This window comes from Hyperolius riggenbachi, chromosome 8 (assembly GCF_040937935.1).
Source record: "Hyperolius riggenbachi isolate aHypRig1 chromosome 8, aHypRig1.pri, whole genome shotgun sequence".
Lineage (NCBI taxonomy): Eukaryota > Metazoa > Chordata > Amphibia > Anura > Hyperoliidae > Hyperolius > Hyperolius riggenbachi.
Window position 1 is genome coordinate 234,755,542 of NC_090653.1, and position 26,540 is coordinate 234,782,081.

The 26,540-nt window shown below is 44.7% G+C and overlaps 1 protein-coding gene across 3 annotated transcripts in view; it reads right to left on the bottom strand.

Moving 5' to 3' along the window:
* Positions 1–26,540, bottom strand: part of PNCK (pregnancy up-regulated nonubiquitous CaM kinase) — a 352,192-nt gene that overhangs the window by 15,656 nt on the left and 309,996 nt on the right. For all 3 annotated transcript variants that reach the window (XM_068248356.1, XM_068248355.1, XM_068248354.1), the window contains 2 exons: positions 23,688–23,766; positions 15,262–15,349 (listed from right to left, as the gene is read on the bottom strand). In XM_068248356.1, coding sequence (XP_068104457.1) covers positions 15,262–15,349; positions 23,688–23,766 — 167 coding nt within the window. The remainder of the gene's footprint in view (positions 1–15,261; positions 15,350–23,687; positions 23,767–26,540) is intronic.

The window sequence follows — 26,540 nt, forward strand, 5'->3', positions numbered from 1 at the left end:
GTTTCCCCGCACCCTCTCCCCTTCTGTCTTTGGACTCCCTTTTGGCCCTCAACCCCCATGCACCTCCCTTCCCTCCCCCCCACACTCTACCCACACACCCCCTCAGCATAACCTTATTCCTATCAATCCTACCCCTAGGCATTCACTCCCTGTTTCCTGTGGCCTCTGGAATGCCAGGTCCACCCGCAATAAGCTGCTCTCTGGAACTCGCTCCCTCCAGCCACCAGACTCGCCCCCACCTTTAATATCTTCACACAACGTCTCAAGACTCACCCTTTCATGCTCGCATACCCCCCTACACCAGCACCATAATATGTTCTGTTAGACACCCTCTCAACAGATACACCTATTGTCTCCACCCCCACCCTTTAGATTGTAAGCCTCTGGCAGGGCCATCTCCCTTAGTGTTTCCAGCTTGATTATGCAATCTTACTGACAATCACCCCTTTTGTGGACTAGAACAATCTCTATTTTGACCCATGACACTGTATTATCAAATCATTTGCATGATCTTGTTTTGTTGTGAGTTTCCTGTATGTCCTACCTTGTATGTTAACCCTTTTATCTATTGTGCAGAGCTGCGTAATATGTTGGCGCTTTATAAATACAATAAATAATAATAATACCTTTCACTTCATCCCCCGATATGGACAAAACGGACAAAACAAGTAGAGGCAGAGGTAGAGGCAGACCCAGAGGAAGGCCACCTGGCAGGTCTGTGCGAGGTTGTGGTGATGTGATTTCGTGCGGCCCTTGACCAAAGTACAGTGCTCAGAAGAAGGCACTTCCCATCAACTCCCAAGATTGTCAGGACGTGGTTGACTATTTCACACAGAACACCTCATCTTCCTCAGCCACCAGCGCTACTCCAAGTACCACATTCACTACATTTGACAGTTCGCAGGAGTTATTTGGTGGGGAAATCACTGATGCACAGCCATTATTGTTACAACCAGATGAAGTCGCAGAGCAGGTTACATCACCTCATATGTCTGAGTTAGACGACACTATGGATGTAACGTGTGCGGAGGGGGATGATAAAGTACCTGCTGTTGGTGCAGTTTTGGAGGTGTCTGAGGCAAGCGAAGCTGGGTAGGATGATTATGATGATGACGATGATACGGATTCCACGTATGTTCCCAATAGAGGGGATGAACAGGGGGACAGTTCAGAGGGGGAGTCAGAGAGGAGTAGGAGGAGACGAGTTCCTGAAAGAAGCAGGAGGAGCTTGTCGCCAGAAACAGCTGGTGGCAGTGTCCGGCACCATGTATCGCCACCTATGTACAGCCAGCCAACATGCCCTTCAACGACAGCTGCTGATGCCAGCATAGTGCCATCACCCAAGGGGGGCTCAGCGGTTTGGACATTTTTTAATGTGTCTGCCTCAGATCGGAGCAATGCCATCTGTTCTCTTTGCCTCCAAAAATTGAGCCGTGGAAAGGCCAACACTCACGTAGGGACAAGTGCCTTACGAAGGCACATGGAGAAAAGGCACAAACTGCAATGGGAAGAGCACCTGAGCAAAAGCAGCACACAAAAGAAAAGCCACCCTCCTTCTACTCTACCTCCTTCAGGTGCATCATCTTCAAACGCTTTCTCCCTTGCACGGTTCCTGCTCCTCTGCCCACAGCAGCCAGGTGTCTGTGAAGAAAATCTTTGAGCGGAAGAAGCCTATTTCTGCCAGTCACCTCCTTGCCCGGCGTCTGACAGCTGGCTTGACGGAACTGTTAGCTCGCCAGCTGTTACCATACCAGCTGGTGGACTGAGGCCTTCCGTAATTTGTGGCCATTGGGACACCGCAGTGGAAGATGCCAGGCCGCAATTATTTCTCTAAAAATACGATACCCAAACTGTACTGTGAAGTTGAGAGGCAAGTGGTGTCATCTCTGGCACACAGCGTTGGGTCAAGGGTCCACCTGACCACGGATGCCTGGTCTGCCAAGCACGGTCAGAGCAGGTACATTACTTACACAGCCCATTGGGTCAACCTGGTGACCGATGGCAAGCAGGGAGTACGTAGCTGTGCAGCGGACCAACTTGTGACACCTTCACGGCTTGCAGGCAGGCCTCCTGCCACCTCCTCTCCTCCTGCTACATCCTCTTCGCTGTCGTTATCCTTCTCCTCCTTGGCTGAGTGGCAGTTCAATTCAACTCTACTGTTGCTGTGATCTCCTCTCCAAAAACAGCCCCAGCTCCCCAGGGTCTATTCTGCATGCCAGGTATGACTGTGTCACGCCATCTTAGACATGTCTTGGTTCAAAGCGGAGAGTCACACTGGACCAGGTCTCCAGGCTGCTCTTAACAAACAGGTGGATCAGTGGCTGACCCCGCAGCAGCTGGAGATCAGCAACGTGGTGTGTGATAACGGCAGCAATCTCATTTCCGCTTTGAATTTGGGTAAGCTGACACATGTACCCTGCATGGCACATGTGCTGAATCTAGTAATTCAAAGATTTGTGTCAAAGTACCCAGGCTTAGAGGACGTCCTAAAGCAGGCCAGGAAGTTGTGTGGGCATTTCAGGCGGTCTTACATGGCCATGACACACTTTGCCGAGATTCAGCAGAGAAACAAGTTGCCGGTGAGACGCCTCATTTGCAATAGCCCGACTCACTGGAATTCGACCCTCCTTATGTTCTCTCGCCTGCTAGAACAGGAGAAAGCCGTCACCCAGTACCTCTACAATTACAGTAGAAGGACACAATCTGGGGAGATGGGGATGTTCTGGCCCAACAACTGGACACTCATGCGAAATGCATGCAGGCTCTAATGCGACTGTTTGAGGAGGTGACCAACTTGGTGAGTCACAGTGAAGGCACCATCAGCGACTTGATCCCGTACGCCACGGCCTGCACTCTCACCATGGTGCACACCAGTCCAGCACATCCGTCACTACACAAACAGCTGTTTGCGGTGCGTTACACAGTGAGTTTGGTGTGTCAGTGTGAAGCAGTACTTTAATTATACTCCCTGATTGATGTATACACATGCAAGATGTTTTAAAGCACTGGGTTTGAAAACCGCCACGGCCTGCACTCTGGCCATGGTGCGCACCAGTCCAGCACGGCCGTCACTACACAAACAGCTGTTTGCGGTGCGTTACACAGTGAGTTTGGTGTGTCAGTGTGAAGCAGTACTTTAATTACACTCCCTGATTGATGTATACACATGCAAGATGTTTTAAAGAGAACCCGAGGTGGGGTTCTTCCATCGCAATCCCCATACAGAGGCTGGGTCTTCCTATAGAGCCCAGCCTCTGTTGCTATTTAGCTTCCTCCAAAGCCCCCCCTGCGCGCTGTCAGACCGCATAAAACACAGCCGCGCTGGCGACACGCAGCGTGTCGCAGCCGGCTGTGTTTATCTCACTAACGTCAGTCTCGCCGCTCCCCCGCCTCCTGAATCGCTCCGGTCCCCGCCCACGTCCCTTCCCTCCCCACTGATTGGAGGCGGGGGAGCAGGAGGCGGGGGAGCAGCCGAGACTCACGTTAGTGAGGTAAACACAGCCGCATAGCGCGGCTGTGTTTTATAGGGTCTGGCTGAGCGTAGGGGGTCTTTGGAGGAAACTAACTAGCAACAGAGGCTGGGCTCTATAGATAGACCCAGCTTCTGTATGGGGATTGCGATGGAAGAACCCCGCCTCGGGTTCTCTCTAAAGCACTTTAGGCCTGCAATTTAGCATTCAATGTGATCTCACATAAAACGCTGCTTTGCGTCAAATCCAGATTTTTCCCTGGGACTTTTGGCGTCTATCCCACTCCGCTATTCCCCCCTCCAGGTGTTAGACCCCTTGAAACATCTTATCCATCACTTTTGTGGCCAGCATAAGTGTTTCTAGTTTTCAAAGTTCGCCTCACCATTGAAGTCTATTGCGGTTTGCGAAAGTTCGCACGAACCAAACTTTTGAGGAAGTTCGCAAACCGAAAATCGGAGGTTCGGGCCATCTCTACTCTCCAGTCAGGGAATTTGGATTTTGCATTAGCAGCAATGACGGATGCACCACTCTAATGTTTGTCTTGTCCACATCTTCAAGGACAAAACAGTAAACTGAAGGGCAAAGACATTGCAAGAAAAGGAAACAAATTTTTAATGGGAACAAAAAGTCTAGGCGTTAAAAAGGCTGCTATGAATAAGTAAGAATGTCTTGGACATGATTAATGCACAACCAGTACCCACAAGCTGTAGGGCACCTAAATCCATTTATTTTACACCTAAAGAAATAGAAAGAGTGTAAGAAAAACTGTAAAAAGGAAATCAGACTAGCAGGTCTGGAGGCTGAAAAAAGGGTCGCTAGTGATATTAAGTCATATCCAACAAAGTTTTACAAATATTTCACAGAGAAAAAAATCAAAACTTACTTACACTGGCACTCAAAAACAATCAGTTTGCGGATCCTAATGGATCCAATGTTAACCTGTGGATCTGTTCACATTGGTCCGTTTGAACGGATCCATTCCGTGCAAACTGGATACACGTAGTGGTGTAGCAATAGGGGTTGCAGAGGTCTCGACCGCACCGGGGCCCTAGGGCCCTCCCTCAATCACAGTATTAGCTCTCTATTGGTCCTGTGCTGGTAATAATCACTTCTATAGATGCTTTGAATGGTAGTAATCATTAATAACAAGCTGTTCCCCATCCCCTTCTTGCACCTCAGACACTGTGGTTGTCCTTGGCAGGTTTTGGTGCACCGTATCAATTGTTATTTTTTCACAGATCTGTTTACCTGAAAGTGCCATTGTGAACCGGTTGTTAGAAATGACCAGCCTGTAAGCTTAGCATCAGCTGTGCATAGACTGTTTGAAGGTATCCTAAAGGAGCGTACACATGCACAATTACTGTCACCTGCAAGGTTCAGGAATGAATCCCTCAAGCAACAGTTTGGGGCACGGTTCTGTACAAATGTTTTGCTAGGGAGGAGGAGGGGCGACGGCACAGCACATGACGGAGGAGCATAGAGCAGGCAAGGCGAATAGGAGAACAATGCAATCCGCCAGTCTGGATCATGCTCCATTAAACAAAAGAAGGGATGGAGAATTGGGGGCTGATGTACTCGCACTTGATTTTTGCCTTCACCAACAACCATCTAGAAGGTGTACAAGGCTTACGGGATGCTATACAAAATTGTATAGCAAAGAAGAATCTCATTTTACATGATCCACTTGGGTTTACTAGAGATAGGTCTTATCTGATCAACACATTCAGCTTTTATGAAATGGTAAATGCAAATACAGATATTGGGGAGCAATAGACACAATATACTTGGATTTTGGAAAAGATTTTGACACCATTCCCTACTACAGTCTGATGCAGAACCTGAAGAGGCACCGATAAGGGGAAAATGTACTGGCTAAGGGAAAACCAACACAGTACCAAAAATAGCAAAATTAAAATGTCCCATAAGGGTCAGCACTGGGTCCAGTGTTCTTTAGTTACTTTATTGATTATTATAGTAGATGGTACAATTATGAAAAAATCATAAGAACTCAGCATGATAGTGATATGCTACAGAAGCATTTTAACAGCATGATGATATGGACAGGCACGTAGCAGATTTCACCCAGTTCGGGAGTCAAAAAATACGCTCCCCCCCCCCCCTCAAAACTGCTAAGTGAAATCATGTCAAAAGGGTTCTTGAAACCATCTCACCATTTTTATTTTTTATTTTTTGGCCTAAACCCACAACCCCCTCACCCCCCCCCCCCCCAGTACATGTTGCAATCACACTGGCCTGACCCCACAGCCACCCCCTTAGATAACTTATCAGTCCAGCCAGGGAGTCACAGTCAAAATCAGACCATGGTGGTATGGTGGTCTGACCACCAGCCCAGGGCAAAAAGAGCACCCCCTCTACCCCCAGCCAGGGAGTCACACTGTCAGACCATCACCATGGTGGACTCTGACCACCAGCCCAGGGCAAAAAGAGCGCCCCCCCTACCCCCAGCCAGGGAGTCACACTGTCAGACCATTACCATGGTGGGCCCTGACCACGAGCCCAGGGCAAAAAGAGCGCCCCTCTCCCTCCCCAAGCAGCCACTTCAGAAAGAGAGAGGCAGTGCAGTACATAGACTGCCTGCCTTACTGCCTACTTACCACATGGCAGGTGGAACTTACTGGAAGAAGGCGCCGGGCCAGCCAGGATCGGTGGGGGTCCGGGCGGGGGACCAAGGAGGTGCTAGCGGGCAGCGGCAGCAAGAGCCAAGGCAAGGCAGTAAGGCACACACTAGCAGCAGTGGCAGCGAGGAGCCCGAGTCCGACTGGCCAAAAAGACTCCACCTTCTGGGGCTGGGCTCCGCCGCACACTGCTGCTGCTGCACAGTAGGAAACGTCCGTCACAGGATGTCATCACGCCGCCGCTCCTGTCACGTGACGTCAACACGCAGGAGCACCCAGAAGGATCTAGGAAGCCGGTGGTCGCGCTGGTGCACAGCTCCTCTCCTGCCTCTCAGTGCACCGCGTCCGCGCGTCACCGGCTCCTAGCAGTGACGTGACGTCACATCCTTGTGCCTGGTGCCCCCAATCTGTCACTCTCATCGGCGCCCCGTTCAGCAGAACCGGCTGAACGAGGCAAGAAACGGCACTGCTAATGGTGTAGCACCATAAAAAATAAATGGAATACTGTACAGTGGGAAACAGCAGGCTGGTAGAATTACTTGGAAATACAGGATGAGAATAATTTAACTAAACGTATTCAATACCAAACAGTATCAGCTAAAGCAAAAATAAAAACTATAGACAACAACTGCGGGGTGCATTATACGTAATATAAAAGCACTACAAGCAAATATACAAACTGCCTCTGTATAAATCACTTGTGGGGCCACATCTTGAGTATGGGCTACAGCTGTGGGCATCACGCTACAGGAAGGCCATTGAAGTTTTAGATCAGATACAAAAATGGGCAATTAAAATGATGATATGGATGATGAAATGATGATAAGGTCTCACAAATGGCTTGTCAAACTGGGCTTATTTAGCTTGGGAAAGAGATGACTTTGTGTGTACCTGAGATAAGGTGCAGTTCGGTAAGACGGTAACTGCATTCAGAGGACAAGCGCAGATGGGACCGGGCATGCACAGTGACACGCGACTGGGCTGAATCGCGGACTCCGCTACAGGAGCAGAAAAGGAAGACATCGATCGAGCCCATGGACTGCAAGGGGCTGGAGGAACCCCTAGGCAAGTATAAGGGCCCTTTCAGACCTAAAATCACTAAATGCAAGTGATTTGCTTTAGTGTTTTCCGCGGGTGATTTTTCCGTGATCTAATGCGGAAAAAAAAATCACTGGACAACTTTGCGTATTTGGAGTGATAGCGAATAATGGTTCTATATATGGTAATGGCGATCACTCCAGAATCGCCGGAAAAATGCTGCAGGTAATGCGTTTGCGAGAGCACTGCCATGGGCTAGAATAGCATAGCATTGCCATAGGCTAGAATAGCACTAGCGTTTTTAGACAATTAGCGGGAATCGCATGCTTCCCGCTCAAGTGTGAATGGGCCCTAAGTCTATACTGTTATCTCAGGTTTACTTTAAAGGCAACCTTAAGGGCAGTATAAAAGTTTGGCAAATTAGCTTTTTATCACTACGTCTATAGAAATGACAACGGGACATGAACAAGGATTACATGGAGCCAAAGAAATGTTACTACCTATTTAGAAAATAATTTTTCACAGTAAGAGTAATTAAGATATGGATTAGGTTTCCAAAGGCATCCAGAGCATTGAATGCTAGGTTGTGGGAAGGCGATAGGATACCTTGGTTCATTCAATAAGTTTCATCCCTTGTGTCTTTTTTTAACCTGGACAGAGTTGAAGTGAGACTCAAGAAGATGAACTGCAAGTCTTAAAGTGGATCCGAGATAAACTTTTACTCATTGCATAATTGTGTCCCTTTCCTATAGTTTATAGGGCATTCCTCAAGCCAAATACTTTTTTGTTATAATACTTTAATTCGCTATAAACTAAACAAGCTTCGCCCACAGCTTTTCAGAGTGCCAAGGCATTTTCAGACAGTAGAAAGGGCTTACAGGAGCTCAGTCTGGGCAGGAGGAGGGGGAGGTGTTACTAGCTGTGACAATCCAGCCCCGTGATCCCGTCTAATCTGCTCCTGTTAGCATTAGCAGGAAGTACGGTGAGCAGACTGACAATAAAGATTGGTCTCACAACTGCCGACAATATGTAATGTGACAATCACTCACCAATCCCGTATTATTAGGCCACTGTTGCCATGCAGGTCTCAAGCACTAGAGACTTCTGGAGGCAAATTCACTGTGTGCGTAGTACATGTACAATCCCGATTGTATGTACAATCGGTAAACTAAAAATATCGATTTCGCTCTGGAAATCGGGTAATTTCACTGCCACCACACTTCCAGTTCTGTAGGGAGGAAAGAGACTCTCGCTAGCTATTCCTATTGGTGTAATGGTGAATGGCTCTGCCTCTGACACAGGAGACCAGAGTTCAAATCTCGTCTCTGTCTGTTCAGTAAGCCAGCACCAATTCAGTAGGAGACCTTAGGCAAGTCTTCCTAACACTGCTATCTTGTCTAATTTTTCTCTTGACAACTGTTGAACACAAAATACAAGGCCATGTCTGGCTACATGTCTGTAAGCAGTGGCTGCATGGTGTAATGGTGAATGGCTCTGCCTCTGACACAGGAGACCAGAGTTCAAATCTCGTCTCTGTCTGTTCAGTAAGCCAGCACCAATTCAGTAGGAGACCTTAGGCAAGTCTTCCTAACACTGCTATCTTGTCTAATTTTTCTCTTGACAACTGTTGAACACAAAATACAAGGCCATGTCTGGCTACATATCTGTGCTACTGCCTATAAAATGTGCCCTAGTGGCTGCAGCTCTGGTGCTTTGAGTCTGCCAGGAGAAAAGTGTGATATAAATGTTATTTGTCTTGTCTAATTTTTCTCTGGCATTAAGCATAAATGGTACATACTAGGCTAGTTTCAGCTAGTTTCAGCTAGTTTCAGCTAGTTTCAGCTAGTAGTGTTGGTGGTACAATGGATATGTTAGTTGCCTACCATACACTGAGGCCTGGGTTCAAATCCCTATCATGGTATATAAGCTGGTTTTTGAAATACTGGAATTCCCTGGCAGATGAGACCCTCCAGTAGGAGGGAGGTACACACAAACAGGCTAATTAAAATCTCCCTAGCAGAGTGTGTAGCAGCTGTCCCTTAACTAATTAGTGTAGGCAGTATAAGGACCTTACTTGGAGGAGGGAGGGGGGGTGTGGGCCTTCAGCAGTGTGTATGGCAATAATGTGTCTGCTGGCTGTAATATAAAGAGTCAAAGTTTTGCTCAATAGAGCTTTATGGGGCGAATCGAACTTCTGGGAAAGTTCGCGTTTGGTAGGCGAACGCGAACCCCCAAAGTTCGCCTGGAACCGTTCACTGGTGAACAGTTCGCGACATCTCTAGCCTCCAGCAGGAGCTGATAGCATCTCCAGCCCTTAGCCTGTGACAATATGACAAAAAGAACATGGCTGCCCTCATTGTATCACAGGAAGAAATAATCATACACTTTTTAAACTTTTGCAGCTAGATATGCTGTGTAAACTATCTGAACTTTAGATACGATTAACTATAACAAGTAACTTGTCTTTACAGTATGTTTTTCATCTCGGATCCGCTTTAAGGTGTGTACACACATCCAATTTTGATTGGCTATGGATAGGCCAATTTTACCACCTCCATGTAGTATGAGAGCTTACCTACGCAATCTGCTCATACTATTCAAAATCTTTTGGCCCTCAAACTACATAGAAATGGTAAAATTGGCCCAAAAATCTGGATGTGTGTACACACCCTTAAGACATGAATGAGGCATGACGCCCAGCAGGGATTGGGATTTGATCGCTCAGGAAACATTGCAGGACCAAGGTTGTACAAACATATCGCTAACCTGCAGCCTATCAATGTGTTCTATTGCTAAGCAGGGAAGAGGATGGCCGACAGAGCGGTGCGCGAGTGACATCAAGTGGGAGGAGTTAGTGGGGAGAACAATGCTCTTGTGCAGAGCTTGGCCAAGTCGATCCACTGGCTGAGGCATAGGGGGGCATCAGTGGCCACTGTTTGCACACTGGATTCTCATCACAGGTGGTCATTATTGGCCATTTTGGCAGTTTCAGTTAGTGTGTAAATCACGTGGTAGAGAAAGCACCTTTTTCACAGAAAGGGGTTAAAATGAAATGGGGCTCTAGGCAAGATAGCAGTTTTTGTCCACAGCTGATGATTCCCTTAGAATTTTTAGTAAGATGTCCCAATTCAGACAAACCCTGGATCAATCATCCCAACAACCTAGGTTTTCAACATACAGTATTCTACTATACAAATAAAATAAGTGCTTACCTGGTTACCATCTAAACTTCTGATGACCCTGTATAATTCTATAGACTACAGACAACTTGTTGCTGTTTTCTGGTATTTTTTAAAACGACATGGCTTATTAGATATTTTGTAACTATTAAATATAACTTTGTTAAGCCATATCTCATTATTTTTGGCACTTATTCTCTGCATAGGAACATACCGTACTTGTTGTGCAATGTACTTTGCAATAATGACCAGTGACGTAACTATGGGGTAGCAGTCACTATAGGGGGCCTGGAGGGGAAAGCGGCCCAGAATTCTTCCTTCCTCCTACACCAGGGTGCACCTGTAGGTATGCCTGGGCCCCTCCTCCCAACTAGGCATCAGGGGCAAAGGGGCGGTCTGAATGTAGGAGGGGGACCCCTTAAAGTTTCACAGGAGGGCCATGAGGCAAAGGTACACACCCCTGATAATTACTGTTTTTAAATAAAACAAACAAAAATCCACTAGATGGACACGTCTCCTTTTAATATAGATGCATAATTTTGCACAGCACTTTGAAACAGTCCCTTGCCAGTGTTGCTAATATGTAATGTCTTTGTGTTCTATTTTTGACTTTCTTTGTTTGATTCTAGACACATTACTGAATGCAGAAAACAGGTCTCCAGGATGGTTTTTTTTGTTGTTGTTGTTTTGAATTGCAGGGGGAAGAGTCAAAAGATCTGTCTGTCGTGATTCTGCTGCTGCCCGTGCTCCCAATGGCATGATTTCTGCACCAGGATAGATAGTCAGGTGATTTATAAAATGTTACAGCTGTCACCAGAACAGCAGATGAAGATACATCTCGCAGTGGTGCAGCTGTGAAGGTGGGGCTTTTTCTCACTTTTGGAACATCCCCCTGGGCGTCTCTTGATGTATCTGGGAGGAAAGCTTTCCAACAGGGTAAAGATGCCAATAAAAGCATGACAGGACTCTAAGGCTCTCACAATACAAAGCAAGAATAAAAAGACTCAACCAAATTAATCCTGTGTGGACAGTCACTACACCCACGGGTTAGTAATACAAAACTATGACAATTAGACATCAAACCCGACTATAAACAGCTGTAGTGGTTGAAATGATATTGTCACGAACACTGTTGCACCCTGCTTCACCTGCTGGTGTTATCACAAGTCACCAGCAGGTGACTCTGCTATATCTGCTATGTTACCGGCAGTTTCCAGTTTCACCACAAGATGGAGTATCACATTCTGGGCATGTCTCTGATCAACAGGTGTTCTTCTAGCAGTTTACCATTTCCTATTTAAGACAACCACACCCCTTGCAGGATTGCCAGATCTCCAGTTAGCTTGCCTTCTGATACTTTGCTTGTAATCAGGTATCCTGATCTTCTCGTGTATGACCTTGGCTTGTTTCCTGACTTTGCTCCTGTTACCTGATTCTGTCTGCTCTGTACTCGTTAATCCTGATCTGCCTGTGTATGACCTTAGTTTGCTCTCTGATATTGCTTTTGTTACCTGATTCTGTCTGATCTGTACTTGTTATTTCCTGATCTGCCTGTGTATGACCTTAGCTTGCTCTCTGACTTTGCTCCTGTTACCTGATTCTGTACCTCGAATATAAGTGTATTGTGATATTATATTTTGTATATAGTTTGCTAGCCTGCTGTGTGTTTGTGGGAGAGATTACTGTCACTTATATGTATACAACACAGTTCATTAAAAACACAGTTTCACTTCATCTTTGTGCCCCGACTTTTGTATATACTGCTAAACGTGATCCCCAGATACCTTGTCTACAGAAGTCGTAACAGATATCGAATGTCTTTCAGGCCCCTTTTACACTTGCATGTTAAACCTGCATTGTGTCACCTTATTTTGCCGCAAGGGTTCACGAAAGCAATGAAAGTCCATGGAGACTTCCACACCTATTCAGGTCTGTTGCAGTGCACCGGAAGTATCTCATCCAACGCAAGGGCTGCAGCGCATCATCGCAAGCACCGCACTTAACGCACGGTGCTTGGGGTAATGGTAGTCTAAGGGTGACACGGTAAGTGTAAACGACGGAGTGGTGCGTCGCACATGCACAGACCAACGGGAAACTCAGTGACGTACTTCCTGCCCAGCTCTGAACAGGGGGCGGTGCTATGCATATGATTCAGTGAACTCTGCCGCCACAGAGTCGGATGAATGTTGCTTTTAGTGTTGTAGTGAGATGTGGCAGGTGCATAACATCGCACCGCAATGCAAAAATCATGTGTAAAATCGGCATAAAGAAGTCTGAGGTAGGGAAAAAGGTTAAGTGTTACTTACCTGGGGCTTCTTCTATCCCCCCACCAATCATCCTTGTAAAATGTTAAATATGTGCAAACATAGACAAATAAGAAGTTTTTCCAGAGTAAAATGAGCCATAAATGACTTTTCTCCTATAATGCTGTCACTTACAGTAGGCAGTAGAAATCTGACTGAAGTGACAGGTTTTGGACTAGTCCATCTCTTCATAGGGGATTCTCAGCAAGGTTTTCATTCTTTATAAAGATATTCCCTAAAAAGGATTTAAACAATGATGCTGGCCAGCTTCCCTGTTCACTACACAGTTTTTTGGCAGTTGGACAGAGCAACTGCCATTCACTAAGTGCTTTTGAAAATAAATAAATCCCTGAGAATCTCCCCATGAAGAAATGGACTAGTCCAAAACGTGTCGCTTCTGTCAGATTTCTATTACTTACTGTAAGTGACAGCAACATAGGAGAAACGTAGTTTATGGCTCATTTTACTCTGGAAAAAAACGTACTTCTTATTTGTCTCTGTTTGCACATATTTTACATTTTACAATTTTTCGCCATAGTGCCCCTTTAAGGTCGCTTGGTTTTCAGGTAGAAACCAAGTGACTTGAAGGACTACTGGGGGCTGGAAGAAGGCCCAGGTAAGTAAAACTCAACTTTTTTCCCATCTCATTTGTCCTTTTAAAAGGATAGATATACCTGGGGTTGTTAAATCCAGTCTGGCAGTTGTCATACCTGCCCAGGAATTAGGTGCTCCATTCATTGTTTATTAGAGATGGCAGCAACTTTGGATTCCCTTATGTATTGAGCTGTGAGCCATGGTGGCCAGTTTGTTAAAGACATATGTCAATATGTGGAGACGGTCTTCTACAAAATGGCCAGTGGAACCTCTGAACTGTGACCATTTTGTTGAGGTACATTAACTTGCACAAAATGGCCACTAAAGACCACTCTACAAGCCTTAAGCAGTGGGGATGTGAAAAGCTAGTAGCAGTGAGAAGATGGGTAAACTATTGGGGAACACTGTAAAGCAGGGGGCCCAGGTGGGGTGCTGAAGTAAACTATGTAAGTGGTCTATGCCAGTCTGTATGGAATTTGACACTAGGAGGAGCCACCTCATCCTGCTACTTACTCTATTGGTACCGATACACTGCTGGGCGGGACATGACTGTAATTAACAGCTTGATAAGTATGCTCTCTCCCATCCCAGACTCCTGTGTGCTCCACACTGTTCAAGAGTCTGTGAAAGGGGGACATTTGGTCACCCTAAGTATAGTGCTCTGTCCTACACTCAGCAGTCACTGTGCCACTAGGATAGCTGATCTGTGCGAATCACAGCAGAGAGACTGCTGGGACAGAACATCCACTTGTATCCAGAGAGCTCTCTCCAGAAGAGTATTATATAAAGCGGATCTCATTTAATGAGACCTTCATCACTTTATTGGCAGCAACTTTACTACGCAATAAGCCTCTTGAAACAGATAACACTTCCTGATTTTATTGCCAAACATAACTGCTGAATGATATTTATCATCTGCCTGTAAAATCATATTGCTGCTTTCCATAGCCAAAAAATGCTCAGAGGAGAAGTTAAGCAGCCTCTTGGTTCACCACTGACAACAGGAGAGACACGTGGGAAGGAAACTTAATGCCAAGCGGATAAAACATATTCCCCAGTGCTCAGCCCTGCCAGGCAGCGAGGAGGACCCACGGGGGTAACTACTTTTTGTAAAAGTTCACATTACATTCATAGGAAATAACACCATATGCCAGCTTTGACATTTTGATTAAATAATACAAGTTGTATTAAAGCACCACAAATTATGCAGGTGTATTGGGGCACGCAAGGTGCAATAGCGCTACACTGTGTACTCAAACTGTTCTGTGGTCAGTAATTTTTTGAGAGAGAATATTTTCCCAAATATCTGTAAAAAAAACCACACATAAGTATATCTAGAAGATCAAAAACACACGACATGTGCCAACTTACTCAAGAGACTGAGGCCTGGTTCACACTGGTACATTTTCATTGCGGTGCATTATCCGTTTTTTACCGCTTGGTAATGCTAAAGCAATGAAACCTATAGGCCCTGCATACCTACTGCGGTGCGATGTGCCAGAAGTATCAAATATACCGCAACAACAACAGCGCATTATGGGTGGCCACATGCCACGACCGGAAGTCATGTAAGTCTATGGCGCTTTGGCTTTAAGTTTGGCGCTTGCGTTGCGCATAAGCATATTTTGTGCACTTCCTATTTCCGCCACAGGAAGCGAGCGCTAGAGAGCCTTACTTCTGGCTTCGCTTACAGCCAGATTAGAGATTACCGCTGAAATCTCTAAAGGCTATTTTTAACGTTGAACATCCGATCGCACCGCTAACTCTGATTTCCAGGGTGAAACCGGCCTCACTCACTTCTTATCGTGGTTTACTAACAGCTTCAGGTCTCTTTCACATAGCAGATCGATCACTGGACGATACGGATATTTTAGGTTTTTTGGCTATACCACGACAGATATGGCAAACCACGACAGATATGGCAAACCACCACAGATATGGCAGACAGTTATGCTGCTGATATTGGAGATTTATCAAAGTAGAAAGTAGGCCACACTAAGTGCTCCTCTTTCCTAAGGAGAGCATAACATGCACTTCTCACCTTCCACTGACTCCGGGCAAAATTCTTCTGGATTTGCTCGCTCACAGATCCGTGGATGTCTCTCTCCAGAGCCGTGTCCCCTGAGATCCTGCCAGGAGTGAGGAGATCACAAGATGAGTGACTACACCAATCCCAACATGTTATTACTCAGTGTAATCTATTAATTATGTATTCCTCTTAATGCTTTTTTTCTGTAGCTGCACATTGGGATACTTTAGAAAAATCTGTATTTTATTGAAGCATCCGCACATAATGAAGCTTCAAGAGAGAACTTTGATTGAAAAATGCAGGATAAGCAGAGGGGGAGAGGAACAAGCAGAATATAATAATGCAGCAAGACTTACACTAACAAGTCAGTTCAACCCCCCTCTCCCCCCCACACACACACACACACACACACACCCCATTCAAAAGATAAAAGGTCATGGTTTTATCTTTGACTGCAGGAAATAATCCAAAGTCATAACAACAAAAGTTGTTTAGGTCATACCTTTAATGACTAACTTTACAAGATTTCTTTGAAAGCTTTTCAAAACTGTATGCTTCTTCTTCAGGCATGTTTCAGAACTGCATCAGAACCTCTGATCCAGTTCTGAAACATGCCTCAAGAAGAAGCTTAAAGTTTCGAAAGCTTGCAAAGAAATCTCGTACAGTTAGTCACTAATAAGGTATGACCTAAACAACTTTTGTTGTTATGTCTTCGGATTCTCTCCATGACTAATATCGGACCACACGCAACTGGTTGCAGGAAATAATGCTCTAGCTGTAAACTTCTGTGTGCAAGCCACACTGGTAGAAAGCTGTACATTTTGGAAAATAGCTGTGATTACTACATATGCTTTAAGGTGATGGCCAAGGTTTTGTCTGCCCCCAGTTCCCTCACCTCCTTTTTCCCCACATGCTCAACAGGGAAGTATCAGAAGAGCAGGGTCAGATTTGTACTATTTAACCCCCAATGCTCATTAACACTACCTGCCCCCTGACCAATAGCATCTCAACCAACACCCCCCCCCCCCCCCCCCACACACACACACACACACACACACACACAACACACACAACTTGCATGCATTTTTCCCCCAGTAAACATCCAGTCTTAAAGTGAACAGGAAGCAAAATTTAAAAAATACTTACCGTAGTAGATCCTACTGGTGCCCATCTGTGTACAAGTGCAACCATACTGGGCATGCACAAGTATGGTGTGCACATGCCCAGTAGTATAAAGCCACTCGTGCATGGCGCTTTCCTCTGTGCATGAGTGGATTTGTGCTACTGGGTGTGTTCCCCACCATGACAGCAGTAACTCCCCTCTCCAGCCTTCGCTCCAGGCAGCAGCGAATAACTGATTCTTCATCTTCCCCTTCATTAGCCACTGTGTCACTCTCCAGCCAACATCTCTTATCATGCGACACATTGGCATGTCACACCGGCTGGAGCGTGAGACGCAGATCGGAAGATGAAGATTTGACACTGGAGGCGAACCTGGAGAGTTGAGATACTGCTGCTTATCTCGGCTCACAACTCTGCAGTGCCCGTTGAGTCCGTAGGACCCAAGATGTGCACAGAAAGCAGGGTGGCCAAGGTCTGGCCTTGATGGGTCTATGTGCTTGCGTCCAACATATCGAGCTGTTAACTGTCTGAGGGCTGGCCGACCCAGGCCCGGGCCTGTGTGCCATTGACACAAATCCGGCCCTGGAGAAGAGGGGGCAATAGAGACCTCACAAACTACTGTCAGAGTGTGTGTTGGGGGTACAGAGCAACATTGGGAGACTGCTCAGTTGCAGCCTTACTATAAATTAAAGAGACACTGTAGTGATAGGGAAATGGAGGCTGCCATATTTATTTTCTTTTAAATAATGCCAATTGCCTGGCAGTCTTTCTGATCCTTTTGGCTACAGAAGTATCTGAATCATAAAAAAAATAAAAGTAAAATAAACCCACTGTCCTGAACCCGCACATATACCAGTTATCCGGGGAAGGCGAAACACATTACAAGGCCTGTGTCAATTAGCCTTAAAGAGGAACTTTACTGACAGTAATATACCCTCATGACATACATATTAAAAAAGTTCAGTCCATAAGATAACTATTTACAGTATATATTTCTTTAAATGTCTGTTTTTTATATATATGACTTTTTTTTATTTTAGCAACTATGGAAGAGTGGGGGCGGTAAGTGCTTAATTTTAATAGGAAATGTATGTACTGACTATAAGACTCACTTTTTCTCCCCCAAAAGTGAAGGGAAAAAGTCATTGTGTCTTATGGTCCGAATGCAGGGAGTTCCCGACTTGTGAACACCTGCTAATATGAACCTCCAACCCGCCGCAATGTCGGGGACTCCCTGTACTGTGCCCATGCAGAGGAGGACACACACAGGGAGATACAAAGGGGCATGGAGGAGGACAGAGGAGGACACAGGGAGACAAGAGGTACAAGGGGCATAATCCACAAGATGCCCCTTCACCATGGAAGCACCAGGTTTAGTATATATATATATATATATATATATATACATATACATATATATATATATACACACAGTATATATATGTATATATATTTTCTTCCCCTGGTTTTTGTTCTCTAAACCTAGATGCGTCTTATGGTCAGGAGTGTCTTATAGTCCAAAATACTTTTAATAAATAAAGGAATGGAGGTGTGATTTTACTATTCGGCCACTAGATGCCCCCTCCCCCCACACAAAGTTTCTTCTTCTTGTGTATTGAACAATACATAGAGAAAGTAATGCGTGTATGCGTTACTTTCTCTTTTGTCATTGACACAGGCACTAAGATCGGCGTATGGGAACTGTGTTCTCATTCACTGATCTCCGTACTAACGGGCGGTGACGAGAGTGCGTGTGGGAGTGAGTCTACGTGGGTGGCCATTCACTGCAATAGACAAATATCTACGCCCCCTGGACAGGAACTGAAGACCTGTGGGACATAAATATACTTCTGTGAAAGGCATAAGTGGTTAAAAAGTAAAAAGTCAAACTATGTATGCAGCGAGATTCAGCTACATGTGTGTTTGGATTGCTTGCTGATTCACTCCAGCATTATCCAAGCCTTATCAGTAGACATCGTTTGTGCTGTTTATCTGCCCATTCATGCCAAACTGATTTCAATGCGCAGGGAGTTTCGTCTAGAAACAACTCTGACTCACGTCTACTCTTCTGGGACCTCTGAGCATCTTTTAGATCATTTTTCTGTCTAACGAAGGAGATTGCCTACACTGAGCGCCTTTCCAGCCAAGCATCCATCACACAGAATGGGTACGCGGGTTCAGCAAATAGAGAAAGCAGTGTGCTATTTACCCTATTAAATGTTTTCCTATTTATTTATCGCAGAAGAAAAATGTCTCTATTATTGTTAGTCTTCAAACACTCCCAGGATGCACCGGGGACAGACTGGGACAGCTGCCAAGCACCGCAGGGACAGGGGAAGCTGGTTTATTGTGAGGAATGAAGATGTATTTTTCTGTTTGCATTTTACAGCAGCTGAACTATGCAGCATGGAAGAGATGAAAAGAGAAAAATAAAATAGGGATTTAAAAAAGGGGAAATGATAAAGATGTGGCATGTGACAATTATGTTTAATAAAGAGATGGACTGAAAAAAATTGGGTTATTTAACCCAGCACTGCTCTCTTATCAATCGTACAAATATAACTAATTACAGAGTTGCCACCCCCTCAAAAAAAACAAAATATCTGTCTGGGAACAAGTAGCCTATATACAGTATGAACACCTGGACTGATGCACCCTGCTGGGCTTACCAATTACCCCGTGCCACGCCCTGAAAACCCACACTGCTTTCAATGGCCATGTGTGATAGAGACATTCACAGATCTAATAGTGCCCACTAATGATGCAATCTTTTTTGTCCAATCTTACTTAACCACTTGACCATTGAGGGTTTTTTCCCCTTAAAGAGAACCAGAGATGAAGCAACCTCATGTATTTTACCTTATAAATCAGTGGGAACATGACAGTAAACACCTAATCTGCTCTTTGTTACATTGTTCTCTGTTTAATTTGCCTGTTATCACCTCTAAGATAAGAATCCCGACTAAGCAGTCGGTCTGGCTTTGCTACAGAATAATTATAGCTGAGACTGTGTTCTTTGCTGTCTTCAAGTCCAAGCCTGCCCCCTGCTGGCTTTGCTCAGGAATCATTATAGCTGAGTCATTATAGCAAAGCCAGACTCAATGCTCAGTCCGGGATTCTTATCTCAGCTAGATAACAGACACTTTTAGCAGTGAGGATGGAACAGAGAGCAGGGTAAGTGTTTTCTCTAATGTTCCCACTGATTTCTATGGTAAAATACATGAGGGAGCTTCGTCTCTGGTTCACTTTAAAGGATACTCGAGGTGACATGTGACATGATGAGATAGACATGTGTATGTACAGTGCCTAGCACACAAATAACTATTCTGTGTTCCTTTTTTTCTTTCTCTGTCTGAAAGAGTTAAATATCAGGTATGTAAGTGGCAGTTCCTGTCAGGACTGGGTCAGACTATAGTGTGATTCTCACTGATAAGAAATTACAACTATAAAACACTTTCCCAGCAGTAAGTGGCTTCTGAGAGCAGGAAAGACATAAAAAGGGTCAATAGTTCATAGATTTTAGCTCTGGTATACTTCAATGAATGTGTCATTGAGAAAAAGCAATAAAACAGTAAAACCTTAAAAAGTAGATTTAAATACCAAATAAAACTGTGTAATATCTTAAAAAGTCATTTTTAGGAGAAGGAGGATAGATACAGTTGTTAGTTTCATTAGTTTATTTTCACCTCGGGTGTCCTTTAAGGACCAGAGCAATTTTTACCTTTCAGCGCTCCTCCCATTAATTCGCCAATAACGTAATCACTCGTATTGTTTTTTTCTCCACCGATTAGGCTTTCTTTAGGTGGTACATTATGCTAATTTAATTCTAAATGCATTTTAATGGGAATAATACGAAAAAAGTTGAAAAAATTGATTAATTCTCAGTTTTCAGCCATTATAGTTTTGAAATAAATTATTCTACTGTAGATAAAAGTCACACATTTTACAAGCCCATTTGTCCCGGTTATTACATTGTTTAAAATATTTCCCTAGGCCTAGTACAATGTATAGTGCCAATAGTTTATTTGGAAATAAAGGTGCAATTTTTCAGTTTTGCATCCGTCACTAATTACAAGGCCATCATTTAAAAAAATAACATTAATATACCCTCTTGACATACGCTTTAAAAAGTTCGGTATCTAAGGTAACTATCTATGTATTTTTTTCTAATTGTCATTATATTTTTTTATGCAAAAGTTTTATTTGGGTAACTATTGGAGAGTGTGGGAGGTAAGGGGTTAATATGAAATGTATGTGTAGGTTTTTTATTAAAAAAGGCTATAGTACGCTAACAGGAGGTAATATGTGGATGAGTTACTTCCGTAATTACAATGACTGCAGGCATCTCATTGATGCTGGCGATCATTGACACAGGGACTAAGATTAATGAATGGGACCTGCGTTCCCATTCATTCATCTCCCCTCTAACGATCAGCGTTGAGAACTCACGCAGAAGCAAGCGGGAGTGTGCGGCAGTAATAGACGGATATCTACATCCCTGGGACTTCAGTTGAAGTTTCCAAAGGTGTAGATATACCGCACAAGGTGCAGTAAGGTTAATACATGTAGTAGAAGGGTAAACTGAGTAAATACACTTTGAATGGATATTTAAATATATATTTGAATGGATATTTTAGGTAGTCTCTCATATTACATAGAAGTGGTAAGATTGGGCTAAAAAAGATTGTATCATTAGTAGACCCCTTAAAATGGTGATCATTTGACGTCAATTTAGTCAATCAGAGCAGTTTTCATAATTGGTTGTGATGAAAAGGAATGCTCTTATGGAGTAGTTACGTACTCGCAGCTACACTGCATCGAAATTTAAATTAGCCAGTGTTGCCTGTGGGAGGAGGGTGTTAACTTACCCATGCTGCGGGTTTTAGACAATGCGCTCGATTTGCGTCCCCCGTCGCGTTCCACATCACTCCCATACTTCCTCCTTCAACTCAAAAAGAGGGAGCATGGGAGAGATGTGGAACGTGACGTGGGACGTGAATAGAGCGCATCGTTTAACAGCGGCGGGATGGGCAAGCTCACATCCCTTCTCCCACGGGCAGCGCTGGCTAATTTAAATTTCGATTCAGAGTAGCTACGAGTATGCAGCAACTCAGTAAGAGCAACCCTAGTGATAACTAGGAAGTACAGATTGGTTAATTAATGGTGAAATAACAGATGCATCAACTGCATTTTATTTCTCATCGCATTTATATAATCGCTCGGCGATTCTTCAATGAAAATTGTACTGTTAGGGGGCACCTTTAGAGCGGATCATTAATGAAAATTGAGTGTCAGTACAGCTGTTATTTAGTAATCTGTCATGATGGGTCTCTAAACAGTAAATAAGTGCTACTGTCTATCACAGTTTCTGTGTTTCCCATTGTATTTTTTAATATTTAATATTAACTCCCCCTTAAATGAAGCCTAACCCTAACCAAAACTCACCTTCTCTCACCTTCCCCTTGACGCAGAGTTCAATATCCAAAAGCTTTGTACACACCCCAGATGTTTCCCGTTAGAGGGGGTGAGACGGGCCGCCTCGCCTAAGAATATAGTGTTTGTACCGAGGCTCTCAACCCCCCTTGGTGGATTGATGAGCAACCAGCCTTGTGGATCTTGTGTGAATGCTTTGTTACCCTGCCCGTCCTGTGCTCCTCAGTTATGGACTGTGCTGTTGGCCCTCCTCCCCAACTCCATAGCAACAGAATGTGTTGCTAGCCTAGAGGTCTTGAAACATTGGCCACTAAAACCTTAAAGACCGAGTCATGATACTGGCGGTTTACAAAATGTGACGGTGTGTAGGCACCAAAGGGATGCTTGACTATTTAAATAGCTGAGAAAGATATCTCAATTACATCTAGAAGATATGAATGGTTTATCTGATCAACCGCTAACTGAATATGTGTATGAATACCTTAAGAATGGTACAGAAAATGGGAGCTCAGTAAAGAGTGAATCGTGACAATGATATCTCCCTTTGTAGAATACAGTAGAAGGCCAGTCTGTGCTGGAGGGTATGGCTCACTGAAGTCTGCAGCTGTAAATACTGAAACAGCGCAAATGGCATCTGCCCGGCAGGCAGGAACAACACAGTGCAGGGCATCAGTACTACGTAGCTACACCAAGACTGAACTAAGCCATGAACTAAGCTAAGCATTGTCAGTACACATCATTGCATTTACCTCTGTTGAGTATCAAGAGGGATAAAACTACGGTATGTAGAAAACACAAAAGGGGAAAAAACGAGAGTCCAATATAGTGTGCTATGTATCATTTCAAAGTGGTCTCAAATGACAAAGTATAGTGATACTCACAAACGCGGGTTACCTCAAAGGCAACCATTGAAAAGGCAGGTGTGGAGAACTCACCTAACCCACTTGGGTTAAGAAGTGGCTCTTTAACTCCTAAACGACTGCCTCACGCCAATGGGCGTGAGCCCGGCGGCAGCCCCAGCACCGCCTAACGCCAATTGGCATTTAGACCAGGGGCGGGGATTTGCAGGAGATCGCACGAAACGATGCGCGCGCATCTCCGCTTGAATGACTGTTAGACGGCAAAACTACCGTCTATTTACTCTGTACAGCGTTGCGATCTACGGCAGCGCTGTACTGAGGACAGCCGTGTGACATGAGGAAATAAGAGGTAACACTCTTCCATCAAGGGTGGACAAAAGGTAATGTAGTAGCAGGTAAAATGGGGTGACATGCTCTAATGCTCTATCAGCAGTACTAACCATGCTAATAGAGCATGAAAGCACGTCGCTATGATTGATTGTATATATACATTATTATTATTATTTAGTATTTATATAGCGCCGACATCTTCTGCAGCGCTGTACAAAGTATATTGTCTTGTCACTATATATTGAAATGTACTATATATATATTGAAATGTATTATTGAATGCTGTTTTTGCACTATGCACTTGCACCCATAGCACTGGGCACTTTTTACCCCTGATGAAGCCTCTAATTAAGGGGGGGGTGAAACATGTTGGATTGGTGGGGTGTTTTAATGTAAATAGTAGAATTTATTTGGGAGTACAGTGATCCTGGTTCCACTAGGTGTTTTTTATGTTTTTTAATTATAAACACATGAGGATCCAGAACTAATTTTGATCCTGCCCTCGTTTTGGTCAATTAATTTCAATATAACAGCTCAGCGCTTTTTCTTACTTTTTGAATAAAAGTTATGTTTTATTAGCTTTCCCAATATGGTTAATTATGTGTTAAGTGTATTAATCAGAATTTGTAATTCCCCCCCCCCCCCTCCCATCCAGGTAGAGCAGCAGATAAGCAATGAGTGTGGCCATCTCACCATGGATGCTGCAGAGCTTGTTCACAGGTCAGCCTCTTCTCCGGCTCCCGCTCCAGCAGATGTCGGATGAAATCTTTGGCTGCAAAGGCAGATAACAGGAAATTAGTTCAGGGACACAAACATGGGCCACAGTTAATACCAGTTGATCACTGACAGATACTATGCTGCAAAAACAACTTTGGAGAATTTGTTCACAAGAAATCCAGAAAGCTGGAAAATCATAAAAGCCTATGTCCAAGTAGAAACCAGATTAAAATATGAACTGATACGTTTACCTAAGGAGAGGGAAGCCTATAAAGCTTTCCCGATCCTCTCAAGGTCCCCGCGTTTTACACAACAAGGAGAGTGCATGAAGGTTTACACAACAAGGAGAGTCCATGAAAAACGTAACCAATGTAAATCTATGACAGTAGTATAACGAAAAATCCGCAACGCCGGATGGATTGCAGAAATATGGTCGCATCCAATCCGGCAAGCGGACTTTCCAACGCGGGATGTGGAAATTCGTCTGCATCCGCTGCGCAAACCCGTTCGAGCACTCTGCTCCAAACTCACCAGCATGCTGCTCACCAGGACTCTGCCATCTTGCCTCTAGGGGGCGGGCGCGCCTGACAGACACGCCTTTATACTCTTAGGAAGCGTGTCAGCTGACCTGGAGATCAGCTGACATTTTAGCCTGCTCTGATTGGTTGCTGCCTGGGGTGGAGACTTCTCTCCCAGGCAGTATATAAGAAAGTGTTTTTCAGTCACACTTCGTCTGTGTTTGTGATACCCTGTATCAGCACTCAGACCTAGTCAGCCTTGTCTCTGATATTGTGTTATATATTGGTTTATCGCCAATATATACACATATTATTACTGTTTGATTTATCGTGTATGATTCTGTGCCTGTCTTGACTACTCCTCTGCTTTCTGATTTTGTACTTTGCCAGTCCGTACCGTTATCGACTATAGGCTTGGTTTCCGACTATTCTCTTGTCTCACGTTTCTGTACTGCTGCCGCCTGATCTGTTGCCAAACCTCATTTTGTCTGACCTTTCTCCCTTCAGTGGAACGTCTCCCACTGTAGGGTTCTATCAGAGGCTTGCCTCTTTGAGACGACCGCCACTAGCAAACCCTTGCTGCTAGAGGCCGAGACTCCGTCCTTTGGAGGATCTCACACACAGGGTTCCCATTCAGAGGTAACCACACCTTTGAGGAATTACGGTGTGGTGGATATTTCCACAGACTTGAATTTACACTGTATATTATTATTGTCTGCTGTTCCAGTTTGCTGGAGGTTGTATCTCTGTGCCCTATAGAGATACTCTATTGTACCCAGCACCCTTTTGTGTACAATTGTATCATGTCACGCTATACTTGCATTATTGGTGATTCTGCAGATCACCATATAATCAGGTATAGCATCTGTATTATTGGTGATACTGCAGATCACCAATAATCAGAATAGCGGTGCTTGCTGACACCATTCGTTAGACTGTCCAGAGGCTGCAACCGCCACTTAACGTTCTACCTCCCCCGGCTCCTAGTGAGCCTAAAATGAATATTCCTGAGAGATTTTCAGGCGCTAGGGCAGATTTCCAGAACTTTCGCCACAGAGTGTTATCTTATTTTCAGATGAGACCTGTGTCCTCGGGAACCGAGGCGCAGAAGGTTACTTTCATCAAGACCCTATTGCATGCCGACTCCCAGACCTGGGCTTACGGCTTACCTGATGAGCATCCTGCTCTCTCTTCTGTCCATGAGTTTTTTAAGGCCATGGCGGTCATCTACCATGATCCAGATAGTGCCGCCATGGCCGAACGCAAACTCAAAAACCTTAAACAGGGACGCAGTACCGCAGAGGAGTATGCGTCGGAGTTTAGGAAGTGGGCAGTCTCCTCTAGATGGGAAAAATATGCACTCCTGGACAGATATCTAGATGGGTTGTCAGAGGCAGTTACTGATGTGATGATTAGTCACCCAGAACCCAAAGATCTAGATATAACACTATCTATTAAAATAGATAGACGTCTGAGGTACAATAAAAAAGGCAAGTACCCTATGTACTCTAGGGCTTCAGGTGCTTGTAGTTCGGCAGCAGTGGAGACTGAAGAACCTATGCAGCTAGGTCACGGGCGCCTCACGGAGGCTGAAAGGTCAAGGAGACGCAAAGAGGGTCTCTGCATGTACTGCGGAGAAAAGGGCCACATTGCACAAAACTGTGGTAGGAAGTCGGGAAACTCCTTAGCTTAGGTGTGGCTGGAGGTACCACCCTAAGTGGAGTAGTTTCACCTCCTAAACAAGAGAAAATATTATTGCCCTGCTCCTTAAACTGGGAAGGGCAGAACTTTCCTACCACAGCATTTGTGGACTGTGGGTCGACTGCTAACTTTTTAGATTTAAATTTTGTTTTAGGGTTGAATATCCCTGTACTTCCGGTAGAAAAACATTTGTATGTTACAGCAATTGACGACACCCCTTTGCAAGGAAAGTCCCCACTGTGCCAGACATCTCCTCTCTCGCTGCAAGTAGGAGCTGTGCACAAGGAGATCATCCAGTTTTTTGTGTTAAAGATGTCTACCTCTATGGTAATATTAGGGTTACCTTGGTTACGGTTACATTCGCCTCAGTTTGATTGGGGGAATGGGCAGTTGACTACTCGGTCACCTTATTGTTCACAGCATTGTTTACAGAAGATAGCCGTGTGTTCTACTAAGGTTGAAGTGGAAGGAGTAGCTCCACAATATCAGGAATATTCTGATGTCTTTTGTCCTAGGGCAGCAGATCAACTACCCCCGCATAGACCATTTGACTGCCCTATAGATTTGAAGCCAGGAACCATGCCTCCCAGGGGCCACCTATACAACCTCT